General features: G+C 42.3%; 2 protein-coding genes across 8 annotated transcripts in view; one reads left to right on the plus strand and one right to left on the minus strand.

Moving 5' to 3' along the window:
- Positions 1-27,168, minus strand: part of LOC135973540 (uncharacterized) — a 904,472-nt gene that overhangs the window by 362,862 nt on the left and 514,442 nt on the right. The window lies entirely within an intron of this gene.
- The window catches only part of COL4A6 (collagen type IV alpha 6 chain), a 192,536-nt gene that overhangs the window by 74,494 nt on the left and 90,874 nt on the right, over positions 1-27,168 (plus strand). For 6 of the 7 annotated variants that reach the window (XM_008170050.4, XM_008170049.4, XM_065557286.1 and 3 more), the window contains one exon: positions 28-111. The exons of the other annotated variant lie outside the window; for it this stretch is intronic. In XM_008170050.4, coding sequence (XP_008168272.2) covers positions 28-111 — 84 coding nt within the window. The remainder of the gene's footprint in view (positions 1-27; positions 112-27,168) is intronic. 7 annotated transcript variants of the gene reach the window in all.

The following is a 27,168-nucleotide window of genomic DNA, read 5'->3' on the forward strand; positions in this document are numbered from 1 at the left end:
TCAGTTTTTCCTCTTTTTCTTTTACAGGGTGGGAAGAAATCCTATAACGGACCATGTGGGGGTCGAGATTGCAGCGCGGGCTGCAAATGTTTTCCAGAGAAAGGTGCTCGGGTATGTTGGCTCTTTTGCTAGCTGAAGAAAAACAGTCCTTGTGTCTCTTATCTCCTCTTTTAAAAAAACAAAGTTAATATGCTTAAGCCTCCATCTAATGACTTCATGAGACAAGAGAAGTGATGAAGACCAGCTGCATCCAAACTGGCCCTGGCCAGGTTTTTGAAAACTATTGTAAAAGTTGATGTTCACTAGCTGTGCAACAAGGCTTTAATGGAACCAGTAATTTCATTATGTGATCTAAGGGCTGTTTTGAAAAGTCCAGTAGCTTTTACATACATAAGCTAGAAGGACAATTACAAAATATTAAATAATCAAATTGATGTTGGCTTCCATAACAAACTTTTCCAGTATATACTGCAAATGCTTCTACAGGGTTGCTGATGACAGATTTGGTTTTGGTCTTTGCTTGAACAATTTTATTGTGGGTTGGGAGTAATACTGAATGTATTTTAGCATTTTTCTTTCGCATGGGCTCTTGCAAATATATATATGTGTGTGTGTATATATATATTGGTTTAAATTTAGTCCCCTCTGAGTTTTGGGTAGGGTTGCCAGATGTCCAGTTTTCGACAGGAACGCCCAGTCAAAGAGGGACCCTGGTGGATCCGGTCAGCAGTGCTGACCGGGCCATTAAAAGTCCAGTCAGGGGCACAGCAGGGCTAAGGCAGGCTCCTTGACTGCCTTGGGTCCGCACGGCTCCCGGAAGCAGCGGCATGTCACCCCTCTGGCTCCTACACATAGGGGCAGCCAGGGGGCTCCGTGCACTGCCCTCTCCACAAGTGCCGGATCTGCAGCTCCCATTGGCTGGGAATCACGGCCAATGGGAAATGCAGGGGTGGCACAGGGCAGCGGACAGGCCAGCACGCAGAGCCACGTGGTCGTGCCTCCGCATAGGAACCGGAGGGGGGACATTCAACTGCTTCCAGGAGCTGCCGCCCAGAGCCTGCATCCCTCCCGTGCCCCAACCCACTGCGCCAGCCCCGATCCCCCTCCTGCCCTCTGAACCCCTTGGTTCCAGCCCAGAGCCTCCTCCTACACCCCAAACCCCTCATCCCCACCCCAGAGCCCGCAACCCGAGCCAGAGCCCTCACGCCCCCTGTGCCCCAACTCCTTGCTCCGGCCCTGATCCGCCTCCCACCCTCCGAACCCTTAGTCCCAGCCCAGAGCCTCCTCCTACACACCAAACCCCTCATCCCCAGTCCCACCCCAGAATCTGCACCCCCAGCAGAGCCCTCACACACACCCCACACCCCTGCCCGAGCCCGGAGCCCCCTCTCGCACACCGAATGTCCCAGCCTGGAGCTCCCCTGTACCCCAAACCCCTCATCCCTGGCCCCACTCCAGAGCCCACACCCCCACCCCCTCCCGTATCCCAACCCACTGCCTCAGCCCAGAGCCCTCTTCCGCACCCTGAACTCCTTATTTCTGGGCCCATCTTGGAGCCTGCATCCCCAGCCAGAGTTCTCACCCCCTCCTGGACCCCAAACCCCTGCCCCAGCCTGCTGAAAATGAGCAAGTGAGTGAGGGTGGGAGAGCGAGCGACAAGGAGGGGGGATGGAGTGAGCAGGAGTGGGGACTCGGAGAAGGGGTGGGGCAGAGGTAGGGCTTCAGAGGAGGGGCAGGACAGGGGGCGAGACAAGGGTATTCGGTTTTGTGCAATTAGAACCCCAAATCTCAAAGCAACACTAATACAGAACTGCCAAATTTCTCCTGGTTTTGTGTTGGCTGTTTGTATGGGAGAGGGCTATCAGCTTGGTCTGATTGTGGTTGGTTGTTTTGTGACTTGGGATGAGGGGCAGCTGGTTGGCTTCACCTTTTATTCAATTATAATTTTAATTTTTGCCTGGGCACTCCTTTTTTTGGCATATGTGCTCTTTTGCATTATATTCAGGAGAAGTCAAAATAAATGAAAACAGGACACATTTTAGTGCAGGTAATAGAATCAGGAGAGAGTTCTGCTGGTGTGTATTTAGGGAATTAATCTGGAAGATCTCACTATCTCTGGAAGTATCACTGAATATCTACATTACTTCCTCGTTATCAGTAATCAAGCAAATTATTCTTGCTGAAAGAACATGTTACTTTCCCCCGCCTGCACCACCATATGACAGATGTTTACAACATCATGCAGAAAAAGTCCAGTCATGTTACTGATTTTTCCCAACCGATTTGTTTTATGGATATCATTTCATTACAGAATTTGCAGAAAGAACAGTAAAGTTCAGTTCTCCAAATTCCTAGCTGGATTTTTTTCTAATAAAAATATATTTACATGACAGGTATACAGTATAGTCTGCACTGAGTGTAATCACTTTCTGATGTGCATCTCCCAAAGAGAATAACAGAAGCTACAATCTACAAAAGCTCTGTGGCCTGTATCTCCTTCCTTTTATATTTTTGAAGCAAGTCCTTGAACGGTAATGTGTATTTTACAGCTAACATCTGCCTCCTTGGAAGTGCAATAATAAATTAAATCACTAGCAGCTGTAGAAAGAGTTTTTAATACTAGCAAGTTAGAGATGAGTTATTTCACTATGGAAAAAAATCACCTTTCAGAAAAAAAATCTCAGCATCATTAGCAATCCTGATTTATTCCATGTGCTTAACTGTGTCAACTGTGCATGGTAGGGAAATTCAGGACATCTCTCACCTGTTAACTTAATGAGTCTGAATCTGTTTCTTAGCCTCAGTTCAGGAACACATCTTTATTCAAGATTAAATTTAAGCACATGCTTAAGATGGATTTATGCATGTGCTTAAGTATATCCTGAGTTCTTGAACATTTCACTGTTACTCCATGTGCTATGGGTGTTTATTATTCAGAACTTCATGTGGAGGATGGGAAATATTTTTTAAAGGCTAGAGCAGGAGGCTGGTTTTATTTCCACTTTGCCACTGACTCACTGTGTAGCCTTGAACAAGTCATTCATGATACGATCTCTGCCACTGATTGCAGTGTGTGCAGCAGGTGGTCAGCACCTTTGCAAAACACAGCACTCACCTTTGTGTTTCTCACTACCCTGCACCCCAGTAAACGGAGTATAAAAAGAGATCAATGAGCGTTCCAAGCATTTAGTTATTTGAGGTCACCAAAGTGGATGAAAGTCCTTGAGAACCCTGAAGAATTTTTAGTTATTAAAGCACGTCTTTTGCATTATCTATTGTGAACAACAAATAGAACACAAAGCCTAAGAAACAAGTCATTTTCCTGGCACTTGTTGCTTGTGATGCTGTAGTACATAAAGCAAGTGTAAGCCTTGTTGGACTGTGCTTGTTTCAGTGTAAAGCCTACCTTCTGGAACAGTTGACTTCTCTTGCAGTTTGTCCATATAGCATGTGTTTAAAGCCAGTGCTCAATATTGCATGAAATGAGAGGATGGGAATAAAGAGAGTCTAGCCTTCTACACAGACCAAAGCAGATGATACAAGAGAAAGAACAAACTAGCGTCCTTCAAATGTCCAATAGGAATTATAGTTCTTTCTTTAATTCAGTGATCCTGAAAAGTGCTGAGTGCTTCCTCCAAGATACTTAGGGAGCTCAACTCCTATAGAGATGAGTGAGAGTTAAGCACACTCAGCACCTTGCATGAGCAGATCCTGACAGCGAGGCACAAGCCTGACTTGCTCCTTGAATTGAATATCCCATAAATTGCTCTAACCCTTGGGCAGTGTGGAGCATCCTCCAGCTGCCTCTTTACATCCCCACGGTTCAGCTTGATGTTTGAACTGGCTGCCACATTGTTGACCTTGCCATTCGAGCTCCTGGTGTCTCTCTTGTTAAGATGTCACAAAGATTTTACACTGTTTTTGCTGCTGACCTGAGAACTCATTTGGCTTTTTAACATTTCCAACATGCCCAAATCCCACTGACTTTCAATAACGTAGGCTCCTAAGTCACTTAGGCATTTTGAAAATTTTAACTCTATGCTCTTATTTTTGCTAGAGAATATTATACTTGTTCTCTCAGATTTGAGAGCATCAGACATCCATAGCTTTAAGAGGGCAGCTATGGAGATGGGTTTTGTAGAGATCAGCTGTCTGACATGTTCAGAAACGAATCCAGATTTTTTAGAAGGCAATGCAGTGCAATATTTGTCTAGTGCCAACCTGGAGTATTCCAGTAACCAGGTGATAAGTCATGTTACATATAAGTGCAAAACCACATCTGTATCTGCAGCTGTCCCTATGCTTTGCATTCACTCTGGGAAATGCTGGTGACTGGCTGGTTGATTGGGGACAGTTTTCCCTTTTTTACATTATTCACTGAGGTTTAATTCAGACCCTGTTAACTTTTAAACCTAGAGGATGAGAGATCAGTTGTGGAAGAGCCCTTGATCTCTGTCATTGATTCAAATCCAGCTCTGGTAGATATTGAGCTGATTAAATTGAAGTCAGTGGCGAAACTCCCATTGAGTTTGCGGATTGAGGTTTCCACCCTGGAAATTGTTATATCTGCCGAATGTTGAGTGAGTGGAGCTCAATTCATTCTGCACAAGCCCAATGTCTGGTGGAGAGATGTCATTTTCACTAAAGCCAATGTCCCAACTGGCAGCCTTGCTAGCCTTTCAGATAAGAGGCGAAGAATAGAATGAACAGAGAGAAAGAGACTAGACTACAATTGTCTTTTGCTTTTCACACACACAACTGCCCAGTCTTTAGAGATGGTCCCTTTTTTAAAGTATAGTTGTGGTGCATTGTGAGACAGTGTGGGAGAAGCTTGCCAAGTCATTGTCCCTTGCTGGACCTGGTACTGATGTAACACATCATGTGGCAATTATGCGTAGATGTTCAAACAACAAAGGCAGCTCTATAAATTAACCTCAATCTGCCAGTTATAAACCTAGAGAGACAAGATGGGTGAGGATAATAGCTTTTATTGGACCAACTTCTGTTGGTGAGAGAGACAAGCTTATGAGCCACACAGAGCTCTTCTTCAGGTCTGGGAAAGGAACTCCCAATGTTTCAGCAAAATGCAAAGTGGAACAGATTGTTTAGCATAAGTAGTTAGCACAGATTGTAAGGGACAATTCTGCTATAAATCTAAGAATTTCTCTGAGTTTGTTCTTGTTCCTCTAGGCAATATTGATTTTAAAATCAAAACACATCAGCTCAGCTCATTTTGCTTAGTTACTCCTGGTTAATAAATGATAAATTAAGATTTGTGCAAGAGATTTAACATTAAACATAAATAACAGCGTAAAAGTAACCCACTGTTCAGTATTCATTACATTTCCTCTCTCTGGTCAATCCACAGAGAATGTGACAGCTGCCAATTAGGGAACCTGGCTCTTTAGGTAAAGCTGTCTAGCTTCAAGGTCTGGAGTTCAATCCCTGATGTCAGCTAAGATGGCAACTATCAAATAAATACAGACAGACTCAGTTTTTAAAAGGAGGCTTGTGACATTGGTCAGGGTAAGGTCCATGTACAAATGTGCCCCTGTATTTCCATGCCAGCTGGTATTAGTGCAGTTTGCAGTAATTACACACACAGTCACAGTACTGGTGTGTGATCTGACTTGCACAATTAGGTAACCAGCACCCCTTGCATTTTTATAGCAATCCGCCTTTAAAAATATGTTCTGGAATGTCAACTAATGAAACAAAACTCTCTAGCCCTTATGAAATTGAATGGAAATGTAACAGAAAAGGGGAAGTGAATGAAAATCCTGATGCCTAGAAAAAATAAGGATAACTAGCCAAACCCTACAAACAGGGAAATATAATTTATGAAGAAAAGGGTACCAAGAAAATCTGACTTTGACTAGATCAATTTTAAAATTAACAGATTTAAAGAGATTAAAATAAATTTTCATATTTAGGTAAATGAAAAGACATTAGTTCTTATACATGTTCTCCATTATGTTGGTGAGTGATCTGCAGCTAAAACATTATCAGCACTTAACAAACACTGTCAGCAGAAGTTACTATGTTAAAATAACATTTTTCATCCTCCCCCTCCCCCCACCCCCTTCAGTGTTTGATCAGAGCTTAGGGCAAGGTTAACTTTTGAGCTTTTGAAAAGTTTGTTCCACATTGATGGCCTTATTGCCAAGAAATTCATCCCATATGAGTTGGTGGAAATGGGGGAAGATTTTTCCTGACTACAGTGTTTCAAAGCTGGAAGCACTGAGCAGTAGAAGGCCTGCACCATTTCATCTCTACAGTTTGTTTTGCATCTGTGTATGGTGGTGTTGGCTTTCATATTTTTATACTTTGTCATCTAGTTTTAAACACTTGCAAAGATAAACTAGCAGCCAAATTATTTGTGGTGTGTGCACCATCTCCTGATGCCTGCTCACTTACCTTGGAAGTTTATAACAATAATACAGCTTTCTCTAAATATCGCTTGATGTATTTTGTTGCCTTCCCACTGATATTGGTCCTCTGTCTCTGCTTGAAAGACTCAGGTTTTTGGAAAGGAAAGAACTTGAAAAGACACCCAAAGCTCCCGAAGTTAATACAGTGATGGTATATTTAATGTAGGTTTTAAGTCCAAGATTTACTGAAAGAGCTACACTTTAGTTCATGGTGTTACTAATTATTTTAATTATTCCTGTGATTTGTAGTCATGTCAATAAATGTATCTGTTGCAAATCATGTGCTCTGTAAAGCTCTTCTGCCTGATTAAATGCAAGCCCATTAAGATAAGATGAAGTTATTTATCTAACTGCCCTGTCAATTATGAAACTATTAATATGTAAAGACTATCACTCTTCTGACTCAAATACATTTGCCAGCATCTATCACACAGAGATATCTGAGATTCCACAACTTCACCCTAAACTGAGAATAACCTGGTAAATACATGGGCAATGGACATTAGCGATGGGCAATGAATTAAGAGGTAGATACATCTCCAAGGAATCTGGTCTGAACACAGTAACTGGAAGCCACGTTTTGGGAAGATGTAACCTAACTGCTATTTACCAAGGGTTAAGATCATGTTGGCAACAAAAATCTTGTGCTTACCTTTAGATTGTGATTAGCATCCCCAACTCACTAAAGGCACAAAGGAGCATCCCTTGGGATAGTTGGTTGAAATCTGATTGACAAATGTCATGGTGTTATTTCCCCCCCCAAATTAATTATTAAATTTAAACATTTTAAAGTCTGATTTTTTTTTTTTTGGTTTGTTTATAAATGTGCTGAGACAGAGCTTTTTCTGAGTTTTGCCTCGGATGGCTAGATAATGTTACCTCAGTACTTGCAATCTTTACAGTAGCATTATCTCAACATTTGCAGTTCTCAAAGGATTCCCTATGTTTCGTGTAGGGCGTCCCCAGAGAATTGTAAATACTTAAAAGATTTTAGCGCAACAACCCTAGAAAGGAAGTAGCCATGTTATCTCACGTACATTGGTGTATAAACCTAGAACAAATGTTGACTTTTTAGTGGTGACCACTCATTATTAGATTGAGCTTGATAATGAGAGGCACTGCACAGTAGCAGATTACAAGGATTTCATAATACAGATCCTTGGAATAAGTCCTCTAGTTAATATGAGTTCAGGGAGGAGCAAGGATACATTGAAAATGAAATGCCTCTTGCTTCTAGATAGAATGCCCAAAAAGAACAAAAGTGGAAATAACCTGAGACTTCCTGCCTCCTAACATCTTTTCCTCCCACTTGCCCACCCCTTCTCAGCAAGTCTCTAGCCCCTTACAATACAAGTCAGGCTTCCCCATCACCAAAAACCCAACAATCTGACCCCAGCTCCTCTCTAAGTATTGCTCCATGTACCTTCTCCATTTCATCTCTAAGCTTCTACAACCACTGTCTTAAGTTCCTCTCTCCAGTTCCATCCTAGGCCCTCTTAAGTCTGGCTTCCCCCCTTGACTCCGCTGAAACTGCTCTAACCAAAGTCTCTAATCACTTGTTGGCCAAACCTCAGGGCCTCTATTTCATCTTCTTTCTCTGTGAGATCTCAGTGGCTTTTGATATTCAATGTGCCCGCCTCTCCCTTTCCTTCCTTCATTTTTCTCAACTCTGTTCTCTCCCGACTCTTCTCCCACTTCCCTAATCATTTGTTCAGTCTCATTATCATGAGGAGTTCTCCTCTTTTCTCCCAATTTTGGTAGGCGTCACAAAAGTTTCTGTTCTATTCTCTCTCTACACCTTTTCTCTAGGAGATCTTACACACTTACATGACTTCAGCTACGATCTTGCTGCTGACTCACATTTGATCCCTGACCGGTCTCTCTCCCTCTACCCTCGAATCTCAGCATCTCTCTTGGACTTTTCCTTATGGATGTCTCACTCATTGAACATGCCAGAACTGAACTTCCTTGCTTTCACCGTGTCCTCTTGTCTCCTCTATTCCCTGAATTTTTGGCAGCAACACTTTTCTTCCAGGCACTCACCCAGGCCATATAGTTGTTATTTTTGACTCAGCTCTCTCTCTAGCCCCACACATCCAGGGTTGTAATTGAAGGACTGTCATTTCGCCAAGAACCAGCCTTTTCTCTGTCTAGCTAAAACTTTTGCCTAGGTCCCTTTCACCTCTGTCTTGACTACTTCAACTTGCTCCTCTTTGGCCTTTCTGACCCCATCCCATTCCCCTCTAGTCCATTCTAAGATCATTTTCTTGGCTATTATTCTGATCATACCTCTTTGAGTCCCTTCACTAGCTCCTCTGGTCCTCTGTGTATCAAATACAAGCTTCTAGTGCTTACCGTTTAGCTCCTCACTACATATCTGCTCCTATATCATACTGCATTTCCCACCACCACTCTATTCCACCAGTGATGTCTAACTTTATCACCCATTTTGCCTATGCACAAGAGGCAGCTTTCTTCCTTGCTTGCTCTTGCGTATATGACACCTTCCCTGAACTAATCCACAAAGCAACCATCCTCTCCACCTTCAGATTCCCCCTGAAGATCTACTTCTACAGTGATGCCAACAGCAATTGCCAACTCATAATGACGAGGTGGGTGGTCAGCAGGGATTCCTAACATTGCTAATGTCTCTAAAAAAAAAAAAAAAGAGAGAGAGAGAGAGAGAGAGGCCACAAACTTGAAAATTGTGCATGTATCTAACCCATGTAACCACCAATCACCTTGGCCTCCCTTCCTCACCCTGCTTGTTGCACCAGCTGATTGTCTTGTCTGAAGTTAAACTGTAAGCAGGGACTCTCTCTTGCACTGTACAGCGCGTAGCATGATGGGGCCTCAATCTGATATGGGCCTCTGAGTGCTACTGCAGAGAAAAGAATCATCAGAACCCAGTCCATTCCCCTCCAAACGCAGTCATAGGAGCTATGACAATTCTTTTAAGCTGTCTTGATGTGTTGAGTAGTTTTGATAGTAATGCAGCACTTTCCACATTAATAAATAGTGCGTTAATAAATATTGGCCTGTGATTGTAAGTGATGCTTGTATTGTAAGTGATGCTTGATCAGTGTCTCCTCTGGGAAGACATTACAATTATAATGCCACCATTTTATTTGGGAAGAGGATTATCTTCAAAGTTTAAAAAATGTTGACCATCTGTTCACTGTTATTGAACATGGTTTTGGCAATATTTCGAGTGAAAATGAGGTAATAGTAAATCAAACAAACTATATGCCTATGTTGTTTTATTAACAACCGCCAAGACTTAATTTTTATTATTTCCAAAAATGTTGACTTCTGCCAAATGTGGCATTAAGCAATTAGTGTACATTTCCTGTTCTCCCCTCCTTGACCCAACCTCAATTAAATACATTGAGTCCTGGCCATTCACCAGAACTGAAGTATATGTTAACTAAACAACATTCAGTTTGCAGTAGGTATCCACATAATATATGATGGTATCAAAACTGAACCAGGGCAATCATACAAGTATGACATCAGCTGTCTAAACCTTGAATACATTTGTCAAGACTTCTCAAGGGACAGGCATTCATCTTACCTTGCTTAGACATCTTGGAAGTTGGTAATACTGACTAAACTATTTTGAAGAGGCCCATGAAGAGGTTTTTTGTTGCTGTTTCTGGCTGTGTTTGCGACTTGTCTGAAATAAAATGTGGGGCATGTTGTGTATAAAATGAGGCCTCATCTACACTACAAAACATATTGAATTAGGAAACCGTTTAAAAATAAAATGGCATTGGCTGGCATGGTTGTGTCACCAGTGTGGTGGGGGCAACAGCTGCTCAGCTATGTTAATCATACCATTTTAAAAATCTGTCTACTAATGCAGCACTTCACATAGTAGTATGGGGGCCTGAATGAGGATGTTTCATAATGTTTACCTTTGAAATACCCCAGAGCAATGGTTCTCAGACTGTGCTCCACAGAGCACTTCCAGATGGTCTACAGATCCACAGTGATGAAGTATCTGTCAGTCTTCAAGCACTGATGCTTCCTGCTAGATGTAGCATAGTCCAGGACTCTTACAGTTTCCAGAGGCTTTTCTGGCTAGCTAAGCATTTTTAAAGCACCTCTCTCTGCATCCTGCAGGAATGCTTTATGGCTTTTTTGTTGTTGGTTGGTTGGTTGGTGAGAGAAGAGATTATAGTCTCACTCCATCTACTGGGTCACCAATGCATCTTTCCTCTCCGGCTTGGTCTGAAAACAGACCCTGGTTGTCTCGAATTTGGGCCCCCCCAAATTGGGGCATCTCAGATTAGTGGGCATTTATGAAAACTGAGGCTTAAAAAACTTGCCCAAGGCCACACAGCAAGTCTGCGGCAGTCAGGAACGGAGTCCAGATCCTCTTACTCTCAGTCTTGTCCTGCAACCACAAGACCATCCTTCTCATCCACAGATGTTTTTTTTTAATACCCCTCCTACTGTAGGTGAAATCTTGGCCTCACTGAAGTCACTAACTCCTATTTGTCATTGGGGCAGGTAGGTGGGTGGGTGGGGGGGGGGGGTCAGGATTTAATTTTCTGACTCCGTGCAGACTGGGGATCAGAACCAGACCAGTTGTTCTAGGTTCAGGTCCAATCCCTGCCTCTTTGGAGCCTTGCCAGCAAAAGAGTGGCCCTACACATCCTGTGTTCCGGCTCTGTAGCTACAGCACTCTACACATCCCTGATCCTCGGAGAAACAAAATTACCCTCAACTATTTGTTTTGAATACTTTGTCCAGGTGGGCAATAAAAGAATTTAACGGTGTGGTTTCATACTCCCCCCTTTCTTTAAATGTGGGAAAGAAAATCCAAAGATATTGGATGAAGCAGTTGATGCATTGTGATGCTTTTGGGTGTTTCTTTCTGACTTTTAATACTATTTACTGCTACTGCAGAAGAACTAGAGCAGGGTTGATATGGCCTTTCAACTTCTAGTTTATCTTTCTCTACTGCAGCAGAAGGGGAAGAATCTAACAAGGTCCTAACATTGTGAGAAGAAAGTGAATCAGAGCTCTTGTTGTTCAGCAGACGCCTTATCCAACAGCCAGGGAAATTTCAAAAAAATAAAATTCTGTAGCAAGAAAACTTCTCCCAGAGAAGCTCTCCTTTTCAGATGGATAAAATAAAATCTATTTGTTAACAGAGTCCAACGCAGATAAGGATAAATAAATGTTTAAGTGCTTCAGTCATCAAGGTCAGCCAAAATAGAGCCCAATGCATTGCAATAGAAGGCCATAATAGACCATTCTGATCACTGAGTCCAACTTTCTGCTTAACACAGGCCATGGAATTTCCCAGTGATTCTTGTGCTAAGCCCATAACTGATAAAAGAGAAGTTTGGAGCCTTCTGTGCATTGAGAAACAGCAAGAATACTCTGCTCTTTTCCAGGAAGACGAACAAGGGAGCAGTGTGCTGTTTCGAACCTGGCCAGAGACAATGGTTACACATTTCTTTCCTTCACACATTAATTCTTCACTTCCAATGATTGCCATCAAGGCAAGATAAGAGCTCACCTTCTCAACAATATTTTTTTCTATATCAAAATCCTTTCTTCTTCCAACTCTAAGATGCCGTTCTCTTATTTTTCCCACTTTTGACTACTTGCAATCTTGGACTTCCTGTATCAATGTTCCCCTGTGGCTGCATCTCTGTAAAGTTTCTAAAAATGAATAGAGGCCCATGACCAGGTTGCCTCTGCAGTGCCTTTTTGTGGCCCATCAGGACATGACTCATCCAGACACAGGTCTCTACTGGTAGGTCATTGTTTCTTGTGAGGTCCAAACCACTGGTGCTTGACCTTCCACCAAGACACCTACCCATTCTGCGGTGCTATAGTCCAACAGAAATCAGGAACAGAAAACCACAACTCCAACCAGAGTAATCTGATGAACGTTCAGTGGGACCTTGCCCTTCTATTCAAGGCTTGCCTTCAGAAAGTCTGTGCTTCAGATGGTCTGTTCATCCCTTCTAGTAGGGGCTCATAAGGCTGGCAAACTAACTCAGCCTTTGGGCTGCAATCAAGCTTCTCTCAGGAGAAGCAGAGCTCTGCTGTCTTATCTGGACAGCCCCAAATTGAGCTAGGTTTCCTCCTTTTCATTACTGTCTCTATGCCTAATATTTGCTATAGGTGTAGCAGGACAGGGCCAACTGGGCCCACGGTTCTCCTTAAATCTCTCGTTGCCAGCGTGCAGCCTATCTGCCCATCACAAGGATAAATTATTATCTCTACTTGCACCATCTGGGGTAATTTTTAAAGATTGTCCTGAGACAGGATGTACAAATGCAGATGGTTATGGTAGGTCCTTCCTGCCTTTGTCCTCAAATAGAACAGAGTCTCAGATGCAAGAGACTCCTGGAACCAGCCATTGAGCAAGGCCTAGCAGCAAGGAAACTGGCCAAGAGTCAAGTAGGGAGCCAACCAACGGCCCAGGAAAACAGCAGAGATTGTGTCAACAAGGCAACCTTAATTAAGCAACAGATAGGAAGGATGTTCACCAGTTGACAAGCCTGCATCCAGATGGAGCTTAACAGTGAAGATGGCTAATCGGGCAAATCTCTTGTTTGAAGTGGTAAAAAAGAAGCTGTGGTTCCAGTTAGCTAGACACAAACCTGAATGCTTGGGTCCCCACAGATTGGTTGTCAGTCTGGCTCTTTCTGAAAAAGAAAGTGCAGTAGCCTGGAGGCAAATCAGAAATAATCCCCAAATGGAGAACCACAGATTCCAGGGAGACAGGATGGCATCCTGATGTAACAGCGCTTTTCATAATGATTCTGAAGCTGGGACTAGTTAGATATGGTTTCCCAATTTTATTTTAATCTAAAACAAAAAGGGAAATAACATGGGAACAATTGCAGGTTAAGACTCCTTTTCAGAGGTAATATCACATGTGATTTAAAAAGCAAGGAAATACCCATGCATTCTCCTTTGATTTTTGAAAAAGGTAACTTCAGGAAGATAAATCAGTGAGGAAAGTCTAAGTTTCAAGACTCCAATATGGTTGATTGATATAAAAGGTGTATTTTAGGCATTTGTTTTCTTTGCTGATGATTTGCTGAAAGATCATCTGAGTGTACAATCTGATCTCCTTTATATGAATATTCTTCTGCTTATTTTTATCAGATGAGATGGCCAAGGTTTCATTCAGTCTGATCCTGGAGTTGTTGTGATAAAGTGGGACTGTTCTTATTGTTTCCTCTGAATACTGTAGGGGGGCCTCAGTTTCCCCTATGCATTTCTTAAGTCTCTAAGTGGTGGGATAAGGGGGTGTGATTGTTGCAGAGCAAAGGGCCAGTGTGCATCAATGGCCAACACTCTGTCTCCTGGCAACTAATGGCCTGGGCCCTTCCCCCCTGCAAGGTGATAGCTAAAGGTGTTGGAGAACAAAGGAATCAGGTGACCTCCTGGCCCGGGAAAGGGACAAAGCAGAGGAGGAAGGGCTGGAGGGGAAGTCAGTTTGGAGGTGGCTGGGGACGTGGAGTGAGTGCAGACATGGGTGTCTCGCTCACTGCCCCCCAAAATGGACCTGCATGAGGGGTCCTGTTCTCTGTACCTACAAGCTCTGTTTTAGACCGTGTTCCTGTCATCTAATAAACCTCTGTTTTACTGGCTGGCTAAGAGTCACGTCTGACTGCAAAGTTGGGGTGCAGGACCCTCTGGCTTCCCCAGGACCCCGCCTGGGCGGACTCGCTGTGGGAAGCGCACAGAGGGGCAGAGGATGCTGAATGCTCCAAAGGTCAGACCCAGGAAGGTGGAAGCCATATGAGCTTCTTGCCCTGAAGACAGTATGCTCACAGAGAGGAGACTTCACCAGAGTCCTGGCTGGCTTTGTAGGGAGCAGTTCCAGAGCATCGCCCGGGGACTCCATGACAGTTGTCCATGCTTATAGTCGTAGATGACTTTAGTGTGCATAGAGATGACACTTCTTTTAGATTTCCTAGGGTCTTCTGGCCACCATGACAACCATTGGCCTGTGCCAGTTGGTTTCTGATTAAGTGTGTATTTGAGAAGACCTTTTGGACCTTGTTCTAAAATTAGCCTTATCCATAAGTCTGACTTTCACCACCGCTGGTTTCTAGCGAGAACTCACTATAACTCCTGGCAGAAGAGTCAGTGGTCCTGAGTTATTGACCCACCATGGACTGTGATGCTATCGAGTTGGTAGCATGCTAGTAGACTATAGTTTTATTCCCCAGTTTGCCACCCACTAACTGGTCATATAGACAAGTCCTTAGTAGGACATTATGACCATCCATTGTTCATGGCCATTGATATGACTCTTAAGCATGTTATCCCCATAAATCAACCTCACAGTTACCTTGATATACTGGTGACGTGAGACAAATAAAACATAGTAGGCAAAGGCTAGACACCAGTGGCAGTCATTCCATTCAGAATCTGATCAGTTCTGATACAGAGAGTATTTAAAATTCTATGCCATAGATGTTGTGAAGGTGAAGATGATCAGCAGCTGCAGCTGACCTCTTCTGCTTGGTCATCGGAGCTGTCATCACTTGGAAACATATTTCTAGCTATGAAAGGCTTTCTGACATTTCTGTACATAAGGATTTGGACTGTAACCATGAGGATACATCCATGTGTGGCAGGGACAAATGCTATTCTATCTCTAGTTAAGTTTTAGCTTGTTTGGATCAGATAGCTCTGAGGGCTGTTTCTTGCAGGGTTCTATAGGGCTTGTAGCAAGGCACCTCCTTCATCTTGCCGGATCAAGCACTTCCCCCTCTGGCAATAGCGGGCCTGGGGTAAATCAGCCCCACCCCACTCTGGGCAGCATTTGTCCTCCCCTCTTCTGCACTCCGTTGGCCATATTTCCTGGGTAGGCCTCAGGGGTGATCCTCCACCAAACAAAAGGGGAATAGTCCCATAAACACAAAAACAAAGGGTGATACCTTCCCCTGCCTCCTCTCTGGGGCTAGGTATCGCCCTGTAGTCTGCCCCAGGGTGAGAGTCCTTCCCCTAGCAGGCACTCAGGCTTGTCTGCTTCCCCTATGGGAAGGAGCACAGCCTCCCCTCCTAGAGAAGCTTATGTCCCTGCTGCCACCTGGTTTTAAAAGGTCTCAGGCAGCCCTTAACTGGATCCAGGTGTTCCTAACTGACCTGAGGTAACCCCTTCTCAGCTTATAGAGAAGAGGGTCTTAAATGTTCTAGGGCTAACATATCTGCCTTCCCACACCCTCTTGCAGCCCTCCGGCCTGACTTTGTCACAGGCCGTAATTTGTCACCTCTGTAATTTGGGATCTGTGCTTCCTCAGTGCCAGGTGGACACAGAACCTGTGAGAGAGAGATGGGTGAGCTTCAGTCCAGAGAAGAGGTCACCATGCAACTTGGTTGGGGGAAGCATCTAAAGTTTGGCGGGGATGGTTCCTAATTGCGCTGTGAAGGGTATATCCTTACCCTTCATCAAGGAGGTAGGCAACCTGGTGATGCTTTTAGATCCCCAATTGCACCAGGAGCCACTGGAGGCTTGAGGTAGCCAAAAGTGCCACTAGCAGATTCCCTAAATGTGAAATTAAGATGCAAGAATTTAAAAAGCAGAATCAGCTGGGTATCTTTTTAGTTTAACAACTGAATAACCAGTCAAGGATATCTATAACAACAGCTTCTTTCCACCCCCAAAGAAAGGAGTAAGAGGAAAAACAGTGTTTGCTTCGTTGCTTATCTCCTTCTCCTAAGCCATTTCATTAGGCATTTCAGTTAGCACGAGATTCACGTAGATTTGAAATATTAAGTGTTTAAGCATTACTGTCTTTTATTAATTGCAAATGTTTCCAATTAGTTGTGAAAATGTGATTGTCCTAAAAACACAGTAGTGTTTTACAGTAGTGTATTTTATATTGCTTACTTTTGAATAACATTACAGATACACATACCAAGCTGAATGTGTTAAGTGTATACCATTGTGTTTTTCATGTGCAAAAAAAATTGCATAGATTCTTCCAGTTACTGTTCATCATGCACTAGAACTTCCACTCATCAGTAGTTTCTCATCAAATTTTCTGGAAAATACATAAGAGCATCTGCTTTTGTGTGTAGTAGATCAGACGGCACCTTTGCTTTTGAAGAGGGAGAGGAGTTCAATCAAACCTGAAGGGTCAAGATGAAAACTGTAGCAGGCAAACTTGTTCCCTAGCTGAAAGCCTTCATGTTAAGTATCTCATCCAATTACTTGGTCTGGAGGGGAAAAAAAACTACTCTAACTTTTGAACTGTTTTAAATGTCTGTGAAGTTGCCTGGATGTAAGTGGCCTATTAATATCTGTTGTCTTTGGAAAAGTTGTTGTCTTTTTTTTTTATTTGTTAAGACACAGCAGATTCTTGCCAAAACTAATAAACAAAAAAGCCATGCAATTTTAAATGTCTGGTTTTAATCCACAAAAAAACAAAATACAAAACACAAAGTTAACTTTGAAGGGGTATTTTAAAAAGTCTGTTTGTTCTTTAAAGCTTCTTATAATTGTTTTAAGGATGATCAAAGAAGGATCTCTAATAGATGGCTCAACATATGATAAATTCTCAGTATACTAAAACTCTTCTTTCACTCTGTCTAAAATGCTAAGGGAGATACTGTTATAGGGTTCATATTATCTTCTCAGCTGATGTAATGCAGTCTACTTTAAAGCTGAATCTCTCGGATTTGTGTTCAAATCCTATTAGGCTAGCAACATCTGTCTTTCTCTCCATGATATCCAGGTGCTATCTTTTTCAGTCAGGCTGCACAGATGTAACTGAAGGCCATACTAGTGGAACTGAGCTACTCTTTCAATTGATGTATGAGGCAGAATAGAATCCAGTTCACTCTCCCATAGCTGTACTGGTTGTACACTCCTGAGTAGTAATATATTTGCTATGTACTGCCTTTGAATATACACAGGGAGTACATATCGTTCTACAAAACAATTATATTTTTACAGTTATTTTTCAGAGCATACCTGCATTTTAGAGATGAATTATTTCTATAACCTGGCTCTAGCTTATTATGATTTCCAGTTTTAAAAAGAAAGTCATTTACTTAAAAGTCCTTGGCAAAATGAAAACATTGACGCTCATATATTTTATAAGTATTTATCAGGAAATGTGTATGATAAAGTAAATGATTTGTTGAAAAATGGATAATAATGCCTGATTTCTAGCAAATTGTAAACTGATTTTACTTATTCTTTGGATAGTTCTCCCCCCCTTGATATTCTATTGTTTGTGGTTGGTGTGCTATTCATATGAGTGCTACAAAGATTGCTCTAAAAGATATGACACTTCATTTTGAATAATTTGTAAAATATTTTTTCAGATACTCTGAATGCTTAGTTGTTTCATTTATTTGTAGCGGGGTGAGATCTGAGACCAGAGCTCAGCTGTGCTAGGCAGTGTACAAACATACAGTAAGAAACTGTCCCTGCCCTGAAGTGCTTGCAATCTAAATAAATTGTCTTAACTTATTTAAGGGTAACTTATAATTATCTTAAATGTTAATTAAGTAATGAGAAACTCATGTTCCTTACTCCTATTTAAAAATGTGTTTTCAGGAAAATAGCTGGTTTCATAGCAAATCTTTCAAACTGAAGAAACAAAAACATCAAGAACTTTGATTATGCTGTGTACCTTTTTATAAGAGAACTCTGATAGTACTCCAACAAAATTCTCCTGGAATATCTCTGCTTTCCAAATTTAGGAACACATATAAAGAAAACCAACACTAATGCTTCTTGTCCTGTTTTCATTATTTAGGACATGTCCTCCTCGTAGTACAGACTGTTTGTAGGAGTAGTACAGAATGTTTGTGCACCAGGTGGTCATTTTCCGTGTAACTCCAGCTGCAGAAGAGCTGTAAATCCGACAGCATTATAAAAACCATTTACAGGATATCCAATGGCTTCTTTTAGGTTTAGATCAGTGTTTCTGGGACATTTAAAGGAAAACTTTCCTAAGATTTAACATTTTCTCTTGGAAACAATAAATGACTTAAGCATTATCTCCAAACTTTTACAAAGCAGTGAAATCATTAAACCTCATTTGTTTTTCTAACTTCATGACTAAAACCTGAACTAATCTGTTCCAGCCATTCCTTTCCTTTTATCAGCCGGAATGAGTCTTAAATCCGGAGAGCATTTGGATGAATAATAGTTATGCTTAGAATGGCTTTATTCTGTGCACTGAGTGAAAGGAAGCAGGCAGGACTTTCTTCATCTTGCTAATCTGGGTGCTTTATTTTGAGCATTTCTGTTCTGCCCGTGACAGTGGAGTCAGGTACTGCACCGTGAAGTCTGCAGTAACTGCTCTCTGCACTATCATAGCTCTCCTATCAGTTCTTGGCCACACACTTAGGGTGAAATCCTGGCCCTACTGAAGTCAGTGGGAGTTTGCCATTGACTACAATGGGGCCAGAATTTGACCCTCAAACTCTCAAGTGAGCTGTTCTCTAGGCTTTTAGGAATCCATTCTCAGACTGCCATTTGCTTGTTAGCCTTGTAGCAGGCTTGAAGAATATCAAACAAGCAGTATTTTCTTTATTCCACCAATTAGATCTTCTGTATGCCACAAAAAGGTAGTGGTGTGGGGAGCGGGAAGGGAGAATTTCCCACCATTTTCATGGCCCTGGGACTAGGAATGTAACGTAATTAAGATAAAAGAGCACTTGTTTGAGAGATGAATATCTGGGTACTGTGTGTAATGTCAGCAAGAGGCTATGCCTGAAGGAAAGCAAATTCCCAGAGAGTGCTCAAGCTTAGGCACGATCTCCTTTACTGAATTCAGACTTGAATATTCAGCGCAGTTCTGGCAGTGAACTGTGACCAAACTGGGTAGATGGGGCATGGCAGGGGTATATGCCATTATCATTTACTCCATTCAGTTTTGCCTGCAGCCTATGTCATCTAAGGGCTGGTCCACACTAACCCCCCACTTTGAACTAAGATATGCAATTTCAGCTACGTTATTCACGTAGCTGAAGTCGAACTATCTTAGTTCGAACTTACCGCGGGTCCACATGCAGCAGGCAGGCTCCCCTGTCGACTTCGCATACTCCTCTCGCTGAGCAGGAGTACCGGCGTCGACGGCGAGCACTTCCGGGATCAATCCGGGATCGATTTATCGCGTCTAGACAAGACATGATAAATCGATCCCAGAAGATCGATTGCTTACCGCCAGACCCGGAGGTAAGTATAGACGTACCCTTAGATGCTGGAAAGGCATTTTACCCAGCCAGGTGAGTCTGTCTGACCAGTGAGTTTCAGGAGCAGTGTTGTGAACAACTGATATTAAACACAATACACATGAGATCTCTCGCTCCCGACTGGAGGACAATGCAGAGATGTTGTCAGGACACCTGTCTATAACTTTGACATGGCCTGTCAAAATCCCCATGCTCTCCAGCCCGTCAGAAAGTAAGCAGAATAATGAAGCTGTTTATCTGGAGAAATACATGGCCGAAGCTCTAAGGAATGACATCCTGCTTGGCCCCAGCAAGACATGGGAAGGTGCCATCTCCTTCACAAATTAACAGCATCTAGGCAGCATCTGGACGAGCCACTAGATGGAAATTGACTGAAACTTGTTCAGGCTGCAGTGGGCAAAAAAAGGTAAGATTTAAAGCCCTAGGCCCCCTGGGTTACATCCTGACCCCACCGATGTCAAAGGGAGTTTTGCCATTGACTTTAGTGAGGCCAGGATTTCATCCCCTGAGCTCCAGGATGCAGGAACTGCTTCCTCCATCCATCCCAGGGGCATGTTGCCCCAAAGTGGGCAGGGATATAGTTCCAATGTCCCTCCCATCACCTGCACCATCCACCTAGGCCAGCTGCAGGGGAAGGAACAAGCTGTGCCATCCCTAGAGCATGCCCACTGTACAGACTCTCTTGTGAATTAGGCTCCTTGGGGAGGGAATGAATCGTGTTCCCTTCCTGACCTTTGGGAGATGCAGCTCCCAGGCCATGATTTGTAGGCACAACTTACCACAGCATTAGAAGTGTATGAACATGAGGCCCTGCCTTTGCACAGCATGTGACTTTCCACAACATGCCAAGATCCAGAGCTGCAGTGGGGCAGGTGCACCTATTTCAATGATTAGTGAATGGACAGTATTTAAATACCTGGAGCACTGTGCAATTTATAAGTGAAAACACATTTGATTTTCACAACACTTTGCAATAATTGCATGTCATGGTGTATGGGAAGTTGAAACAGGGGATGTGTTTCATTTTAGGAAATAACATCCTCAAGGTACATCTAATTTAATTTCCTTTATTTAAATGAACACAATAATAAATAACGATTATAAACACAAATAGAGGGGCTTGAGAAATACTGAATTCACATCTGATAAGGTCTGTTTGGCGTGTCTGGGTCTTGTTTTCATGTACACTCCACTAAAAAGTTCAGCATTTGTTTCATCTTTACTTTCTAGTACTTTGAGGTTATTGATGCAAAGTGACTAACTGATTTAAAGTGTTTGACTGAAAGCCCAAAGGTCTGTTTCTAAGATTCCACCTCTGCTGCACGCACACTCTTTCTGACCTTTCCTGGAAAGTGTATAGTATAATTGAAGGCTTCTGTCTAGTAGAAATACCGAAGAATCAAAATTACATCTTTGATAATGGGAGAGATACATAAAATAAAACAAAACCATGGTAAATTTCTGTCTGTTTCCATTTTATTTAAAAAAATGCAGCTGCAGTTAGTAGTTTGGGAACCAATTACTGTAAGTTATAAAGACAGTGTGGTCTAGTGGATAGTGCATTGTACTATGAACCAAAAGACCAGTGTTCTGTTTCTGTCCTTCCTATGTGAACATGGCCAATTCACTTCACTTTTCTGTGCCTCTGTTTCCCCTCCACCTGTTGTCAGTCTCGTCTATTTAGATTGAAAGCTCTTTGTAGAGTGCAGGTCACTATGTTTGTACAATGCTTAGCACAATTGGGGGTCTGATTCTGGTTAGGGGCTCTAGGTGCTACCATAATAGTGATGGGAATTTTGTCAGCAAAGAGGGCTTTTGGTGATATTAATGCCAAGAGACACATTAGTGGAGCTAAAAGAAGTGCTGCATTCCAGCCCTTGATATGGCTGTGATTTATGTTTTTGGGCTGTACTCAGAAACTACTGTGACACATGGACACACACAGTGGAAAATTGGCTCTGCAGATGACCTGCCCTTCCTCTGTAGGTTGGTTAGCCTTGTTCAAGATACTCAGCAGTGTAAATAATTTACTTTCTACTGATTTCCAATGGTGGTTGTTATTTCTGAAAATAATTCTCCCTGGGATATTAAATTTACTTTGGGTTGCTTTGCCAAGGAGTTTAAATATGAGAGAGGATATTTATTTTATTTGTGAAAATGTTGGCCTGCGAATTTAAAGTAAATGTAAAGTAAACTGCGAGTGTGAGTGTAAGAGGAGTCCTATGAGACTTCTAACTGCCTTTTTCTTCCTCCCCATCCCTCCCAACAGAGTTTGCAGTAGAAATAACCCATGCGAGAGGCTGCTTTTATCAATGCTTGATTGGTTAATGAGTGCTGTAGCTGGTGTGAGTTTCCTGTATTTAAGATTGCCAGGCAATGAAAGACATTCAAAACTTGCGTGGAAGAGGGAGCAGACAGAATTATTGCCTTTCCACCCTGACTCAGACCACAAGGCCACACAAAAATGCTCTGGTTTAATAGAATATGAAGTTAGTATGAGAATTATTTGGAGAGACAGGGTACGAAGTTCATTGCCACCCACCTTAATGGGGAACTTTCACTAAAGAGGAGATAGGCTGGAAAGAAAGAACCCTCATGGGAGGAAAGAATACATCTGTGATGTCCTGTAGTCCTTTTGCTGCTGTCATTGCTGGCTGAGCTATCCCTTATTGATAATATTAGTCATTTAATTTAGCCTAAGATTTTTCAAAACCTCCCATGGGATTTGGATGCCCAGTTCCCTATGTTAATGGGATTTGGATGTCCTAATCCTTTAGCCTCTTTGTCCAGCTCTAGGTGCTGTGTCTGAGGCTATTTCAGCTCTCTTACTCAAGGAGTGGTCATGGAACCTCTCCACTGAAAGAGGGGGAGGTTTCTTTCTGCCCTGCATCCCCATTGACTCTCTAACTTCCATGCACATTCATCCCGCAGTGAAATCCAGAATGGGCTTATGGTGTTTCCGCTTGTTATCCTGGAGTAGATATTAGATAGGGCCACTGCAGTACAGACAAAGTACTGTGTATCCCTTCTTATTCCCCAGATGTAGAGAGCCTTAACTGATACAGTTCCACTGAACAAGAATGGAAAGTCCCCACAGGTGGTCTTCGGGGCAGGGCCAGGTGCATGGCCCGTGGATTTGCAACAACCTGGAGATGACTCTCCAGAGCTGTGGGTGCTACTGTAGCCCTGGAGCTGTGGCTCAGACCCTGGATCAGTGGAGGGATGTATCATGGGACTGCATGTACAGCAACAACCCATAGGAGAGCAAAAGTGAGCAGCTTGTTAAAGCTTCATGAAGTTTGAAAACAGACAGTCTGAGTCAGTCACTGGAAAAGATTGGTAGTGGAGCGTTCCCCGATTCATTTGGTGTTTCCATTTGTGTGGCCCAGGGTGCCGGCATGCTAGGTTGTCCCATTGGTTGAGTCTGGGACTCTGAGGAACCTTCCCACTTTTGATTTGTGGCTAGAGCTGGTCAAATGATAGTTACTGGATTATTTAACCAATGAGTCTAATATTTCTCAAAAAAAATTTTTTAGCAATTCTCTTTAATGCAAGTCTTATTTGTGGCATGGGGACCTTTTTCTGATGGCATCTGATTCTCTCGCAGCCTTGTGGTGTATTCCCGCTAGGATCAGGCACAAGGAGAGTGTAACACGCTAGTGAGCGGGCTTTCTTTATGTAACCAACCCAGCGTGCCTGTGAATACAAAAGCCAATCCTAGCCCCAATATGGACACAGATACCAGGCCCAGTCCTGTAATTTGCTGGATGCCTTCAACTCACATTGCAGCCAGTCAGATCTGAGAACACTGAGACTAGAGTAGGAGTCAATGGCAATCAGCACCTTGCAGGATTTGGTCCTTCTCGGTGCTGGTTTTCCTTTAAAGTGCTAATACTTTAGATATTTGTCTTAGGTACTAAAGTTTAAAATGCTGTTAGAATTAAGTTTGCAATTCCTGTCCTATCCTGACCTGAATTTACAGCAATACACAATATTGTGAGCGCCGATTAATCTGCTCTTGTGATAAGACTGGTGAAGTGCAGCAGCACCAGCTTTCTGCATTTGCTCTGTGATTTTTAAACGGGCCCATTTTCCTGTTCTCCATGGAAAAGAGCATGCTGCAAAGGAAAGTCTCTCCTGCCAGAATCCTTCAGCAAAAGGTTCTCTCAGATGATATGAGGCTGCACAATTGGAGTTAAATACATGTGGCTGCTTCAGAATAAATTTACACTCCCCCTCCCCTCTCTTCATTCCTATACATTATCAGTGAAGTACATCAGTAAATGTTTATGGTCAGGGAAAGTTTGTACTAACACTGTGTCATGAGACTAATCAGTTTTAATTATAAATAAAGAATATTGACTTAGTTCCATTTTGCTCCAGATGCAAGTGTCCTATTAATATTTATAAATGGATGAGAATGTTTACTCTGAACCTCAACAGATAGCGGTATTCTTAAGATATGTAGCACCTGGATTTTAGTGAGGCATTAGGGAACTTTCCATTTAACTTTCCAACTTAAAAAAAAAAAAGACCCATTTAGCAAATGTGCTGAGGCTCAATTTTAACTAGCAGATATACTGGAAGTGTTTCTACGAGGTATGCTACTTAAATTCAGTGACAAGATTTTTTTGTTTAAACTCAATGGATTCAGCATCTAGATTTCCTTCTGGCTATTTCACATCTTGCTGCAAAACTTCTTCCCCTAAAAATGTTCCTCGATGATAGTTTTCTCTCTGTTCAGTTAAGATTTTGGATCTGATTCTTCTGACACCAGTGTAATAAGGAACTCAGTTGACTACTGTGAAGTTATTCTTAATTTGCATCAGAGTAAATGAGAGGAGAGGCAGACCCAAGGAGCATACATGTGCCAGCTATGTGAGCCAAACATTTTAAAAAACGGGGATCTAAAATTAGCCTCCTAAACCAATCTTTAGACGTATAAATAAGTGGCCTGATATTCCGAGGTGCTGAGAACCTAGCAGTTCATGTTAGAAGGGCCTCCATGATCAGGCAGAAAGCTGGAAACAGCCTAAAAGTTCAGGGAATATCTTTGATATATAGATAATCCAAGTCACTGGTGTTGAACTATCATCTGTGTGGTGTGTAGCTGTATCACTTTAAAAAAAAAAAGACAAAATATCATCTAAATAATTCACATTCCTATTTTAACAGAAGCTTTACTGATCATTCACTATCACAGGAACTATAGTTACTTGAAGTGAAAACTAATTGCTTAGATGTGTCCTTTCTAGACTGCACCCACAGTCCTTTTAGGGAAATCTCCCGCTGTTGTTCTGGTACCAGTGTAGTTTCTAGCTATAGCAAGAACACCAGTGTTGACCAGCAACCAGGTTTCTTACCACTGTACCATCTCATCCTTCTCCAAGCAAGTCTAGATGACAAAGTGGTTGAAGTATTGGTGCTGATCTAAACTAGTGGATCAATCTCTGTGACAAAATTTGAACAATGAGTAATGAGAATAAAGCACAGGATGGTATTCTGTTCCCAGAAACATCTGCCCACTTCCTCCCTGAGGTGTGAACATACTTTTATCTGAATGAAATTTAGTGGCCTCGGGTACTATAATTGAGTGACTACTGGTTTGAATGAATGGGATGTCTGTGCAAATGCATACACATTTCTAGGATACGAATGTATTGCCCCTTCCCTGCACACAAATACTACCGCATACCAGAAACGCTAACCTAATTCGCTCTAAGCATGGCTTAAACTAGCTATCGAAGCTGCAAACTTTTGGAAATATTCCATAATCTGAACCTGCACTGCCTGCCTGTCAAAACTAGTTAGGATTTACCCCAGCACCAACTTCGTGTAGAATTTGATCTTGACTTGCTATGTGTTTGCTTGCTGTTTCCACTGTTGCAGGGCTAGAGCAAAGGACAGACATCATTTGCAAAGAGGAAGTTCTGTAAATGAGATCGGTCTGTGGCTGGCCGTGCATCCCCCCACCCACTCCCGGTTAATTTTTCTGAGTCAGAGTTTCTCATGTTTGAGTCAACTTCCAAATCTTGTGCAGGTTTACACAACCTCTGGAGATAAGCAAAACTAGCAGTATTAAGAATGTCCTCTTAATCTGCCTCTGTGGCAAATCTGTTTTGATGAGCTTTGAAGAGTAGTGTGTGCCATATAAAGTTGGCATTCCAGTCTCAACAAAATGCATATTTACAAACTGCCTGTTCAGATCAATTTTCATGTGGTACACTGTTTGATACACTCCTGTCTCCATATAGAGAGAGCTGTTAAAAAAATTGATCTGAAAGGCCTTTTTGGCTGGAAAAGTATTAGAACCAAATGCAGTGCAAAAGCTGTGCGTCAATGCAGAAATTTCGGAACTTTCTTGGAGCTTTTATGTTTAAACCTGACCATAAACAGTAATTGTGAAAGATTATTTTATAAATCACTATTTCCCTTACATAGGACTCACCTATGGCTGCAAATACAACAGAGACTGTCTGCACTGTCATTGTAGAAGAATCAAATGATTCAGAACAGTAATGGAGAGACAGCATTGTACCCTTCTGCCACCCAAAAATATGATAATGGAGGAGTCATTGGTTGATACAGCGATCATTTTGATAAACTATAATGATCATTCATGCTGAGAATCTTGTCTCTTTTGTTGTGTTATTATTTGTATTGCAGTAACACCTAGGAGCCCCAGTCATGGACCAGAACCTCATTATTCTAAACACTGTACAGACACAGAATGCAAAGATGGTCTCTGGCCCGAAGAGTGACACTCTAAGTACTGAGTTTCTGATTTTAGGGTAAAATGAAGCTCAGCTGGCAAAAATATAGAGGGGTCCAAGCTGGAAAAGACAAGTTCTGTTCTGGATTTTGACCTGGCCCCTTAAAGTACTGTAATTATATGGCCCTGTATCTAAATTATATAATTTATGTAAAATGCATGATAATTGATTTCAGTGGGGTGTTCTGTCTTAAAATCAATGGCACAATGTGGCCTCATGATATTACCAGTCATTTAGGGAACAATCCTGTAAGCTGCTGAGTACCTCAGCTTCCACTGAGGACCTTTGGAATTGAGGACACCCAGCACTCCGGAAGGACCACAGGCCTTTAAAGCACTGTTGAGTACTTATGCTATGACATTTATTTCACAGAACCTTACCCCATCCTTATATGGATGGGAAGATGAAAACATTCAGTGGAACTTGGTGAGTATTTCTTTGGCTTCAAAAATACCATGTTCCCTAGTAAAATTAGGGATTATAAAGAAATTGTTGGCAGAAACCAGGCAATACTGGGTGAGTTGGGAGTGATGGTAAAGCAAGATCTGTAGAAACCTGATGAACACAAATACAGTCTCAGATAGCTGTTCTTATCCAGTGAGATGGATAAAGAGGAGACATCCCTTTCTTTCTGGTTGTCTGTGAAGATCTTTAGTATCAGGGGGTAGCCGTGTTAGTCTGTATCTACAAAAACAACAAGGAGTCTGGTGGCACCTTAAAGACTAACAGATCTGTGAAGATCTTTGTCTATCAGACTTTGG

This window comes from Chrysemys picta, chromosome 9 (genome assembly GCF_011386835.1).
Source record: "Chrysemys picta bellii isolate R12L10 chromosome 9, ASM1138683v2, whole genome shotgun sequence".
Classification (NCBI taxonomy): Eukaryota; Metazoa; Chordata; order Testudines; family Emydidae; genus Chrysemys; species Chrysemys picta.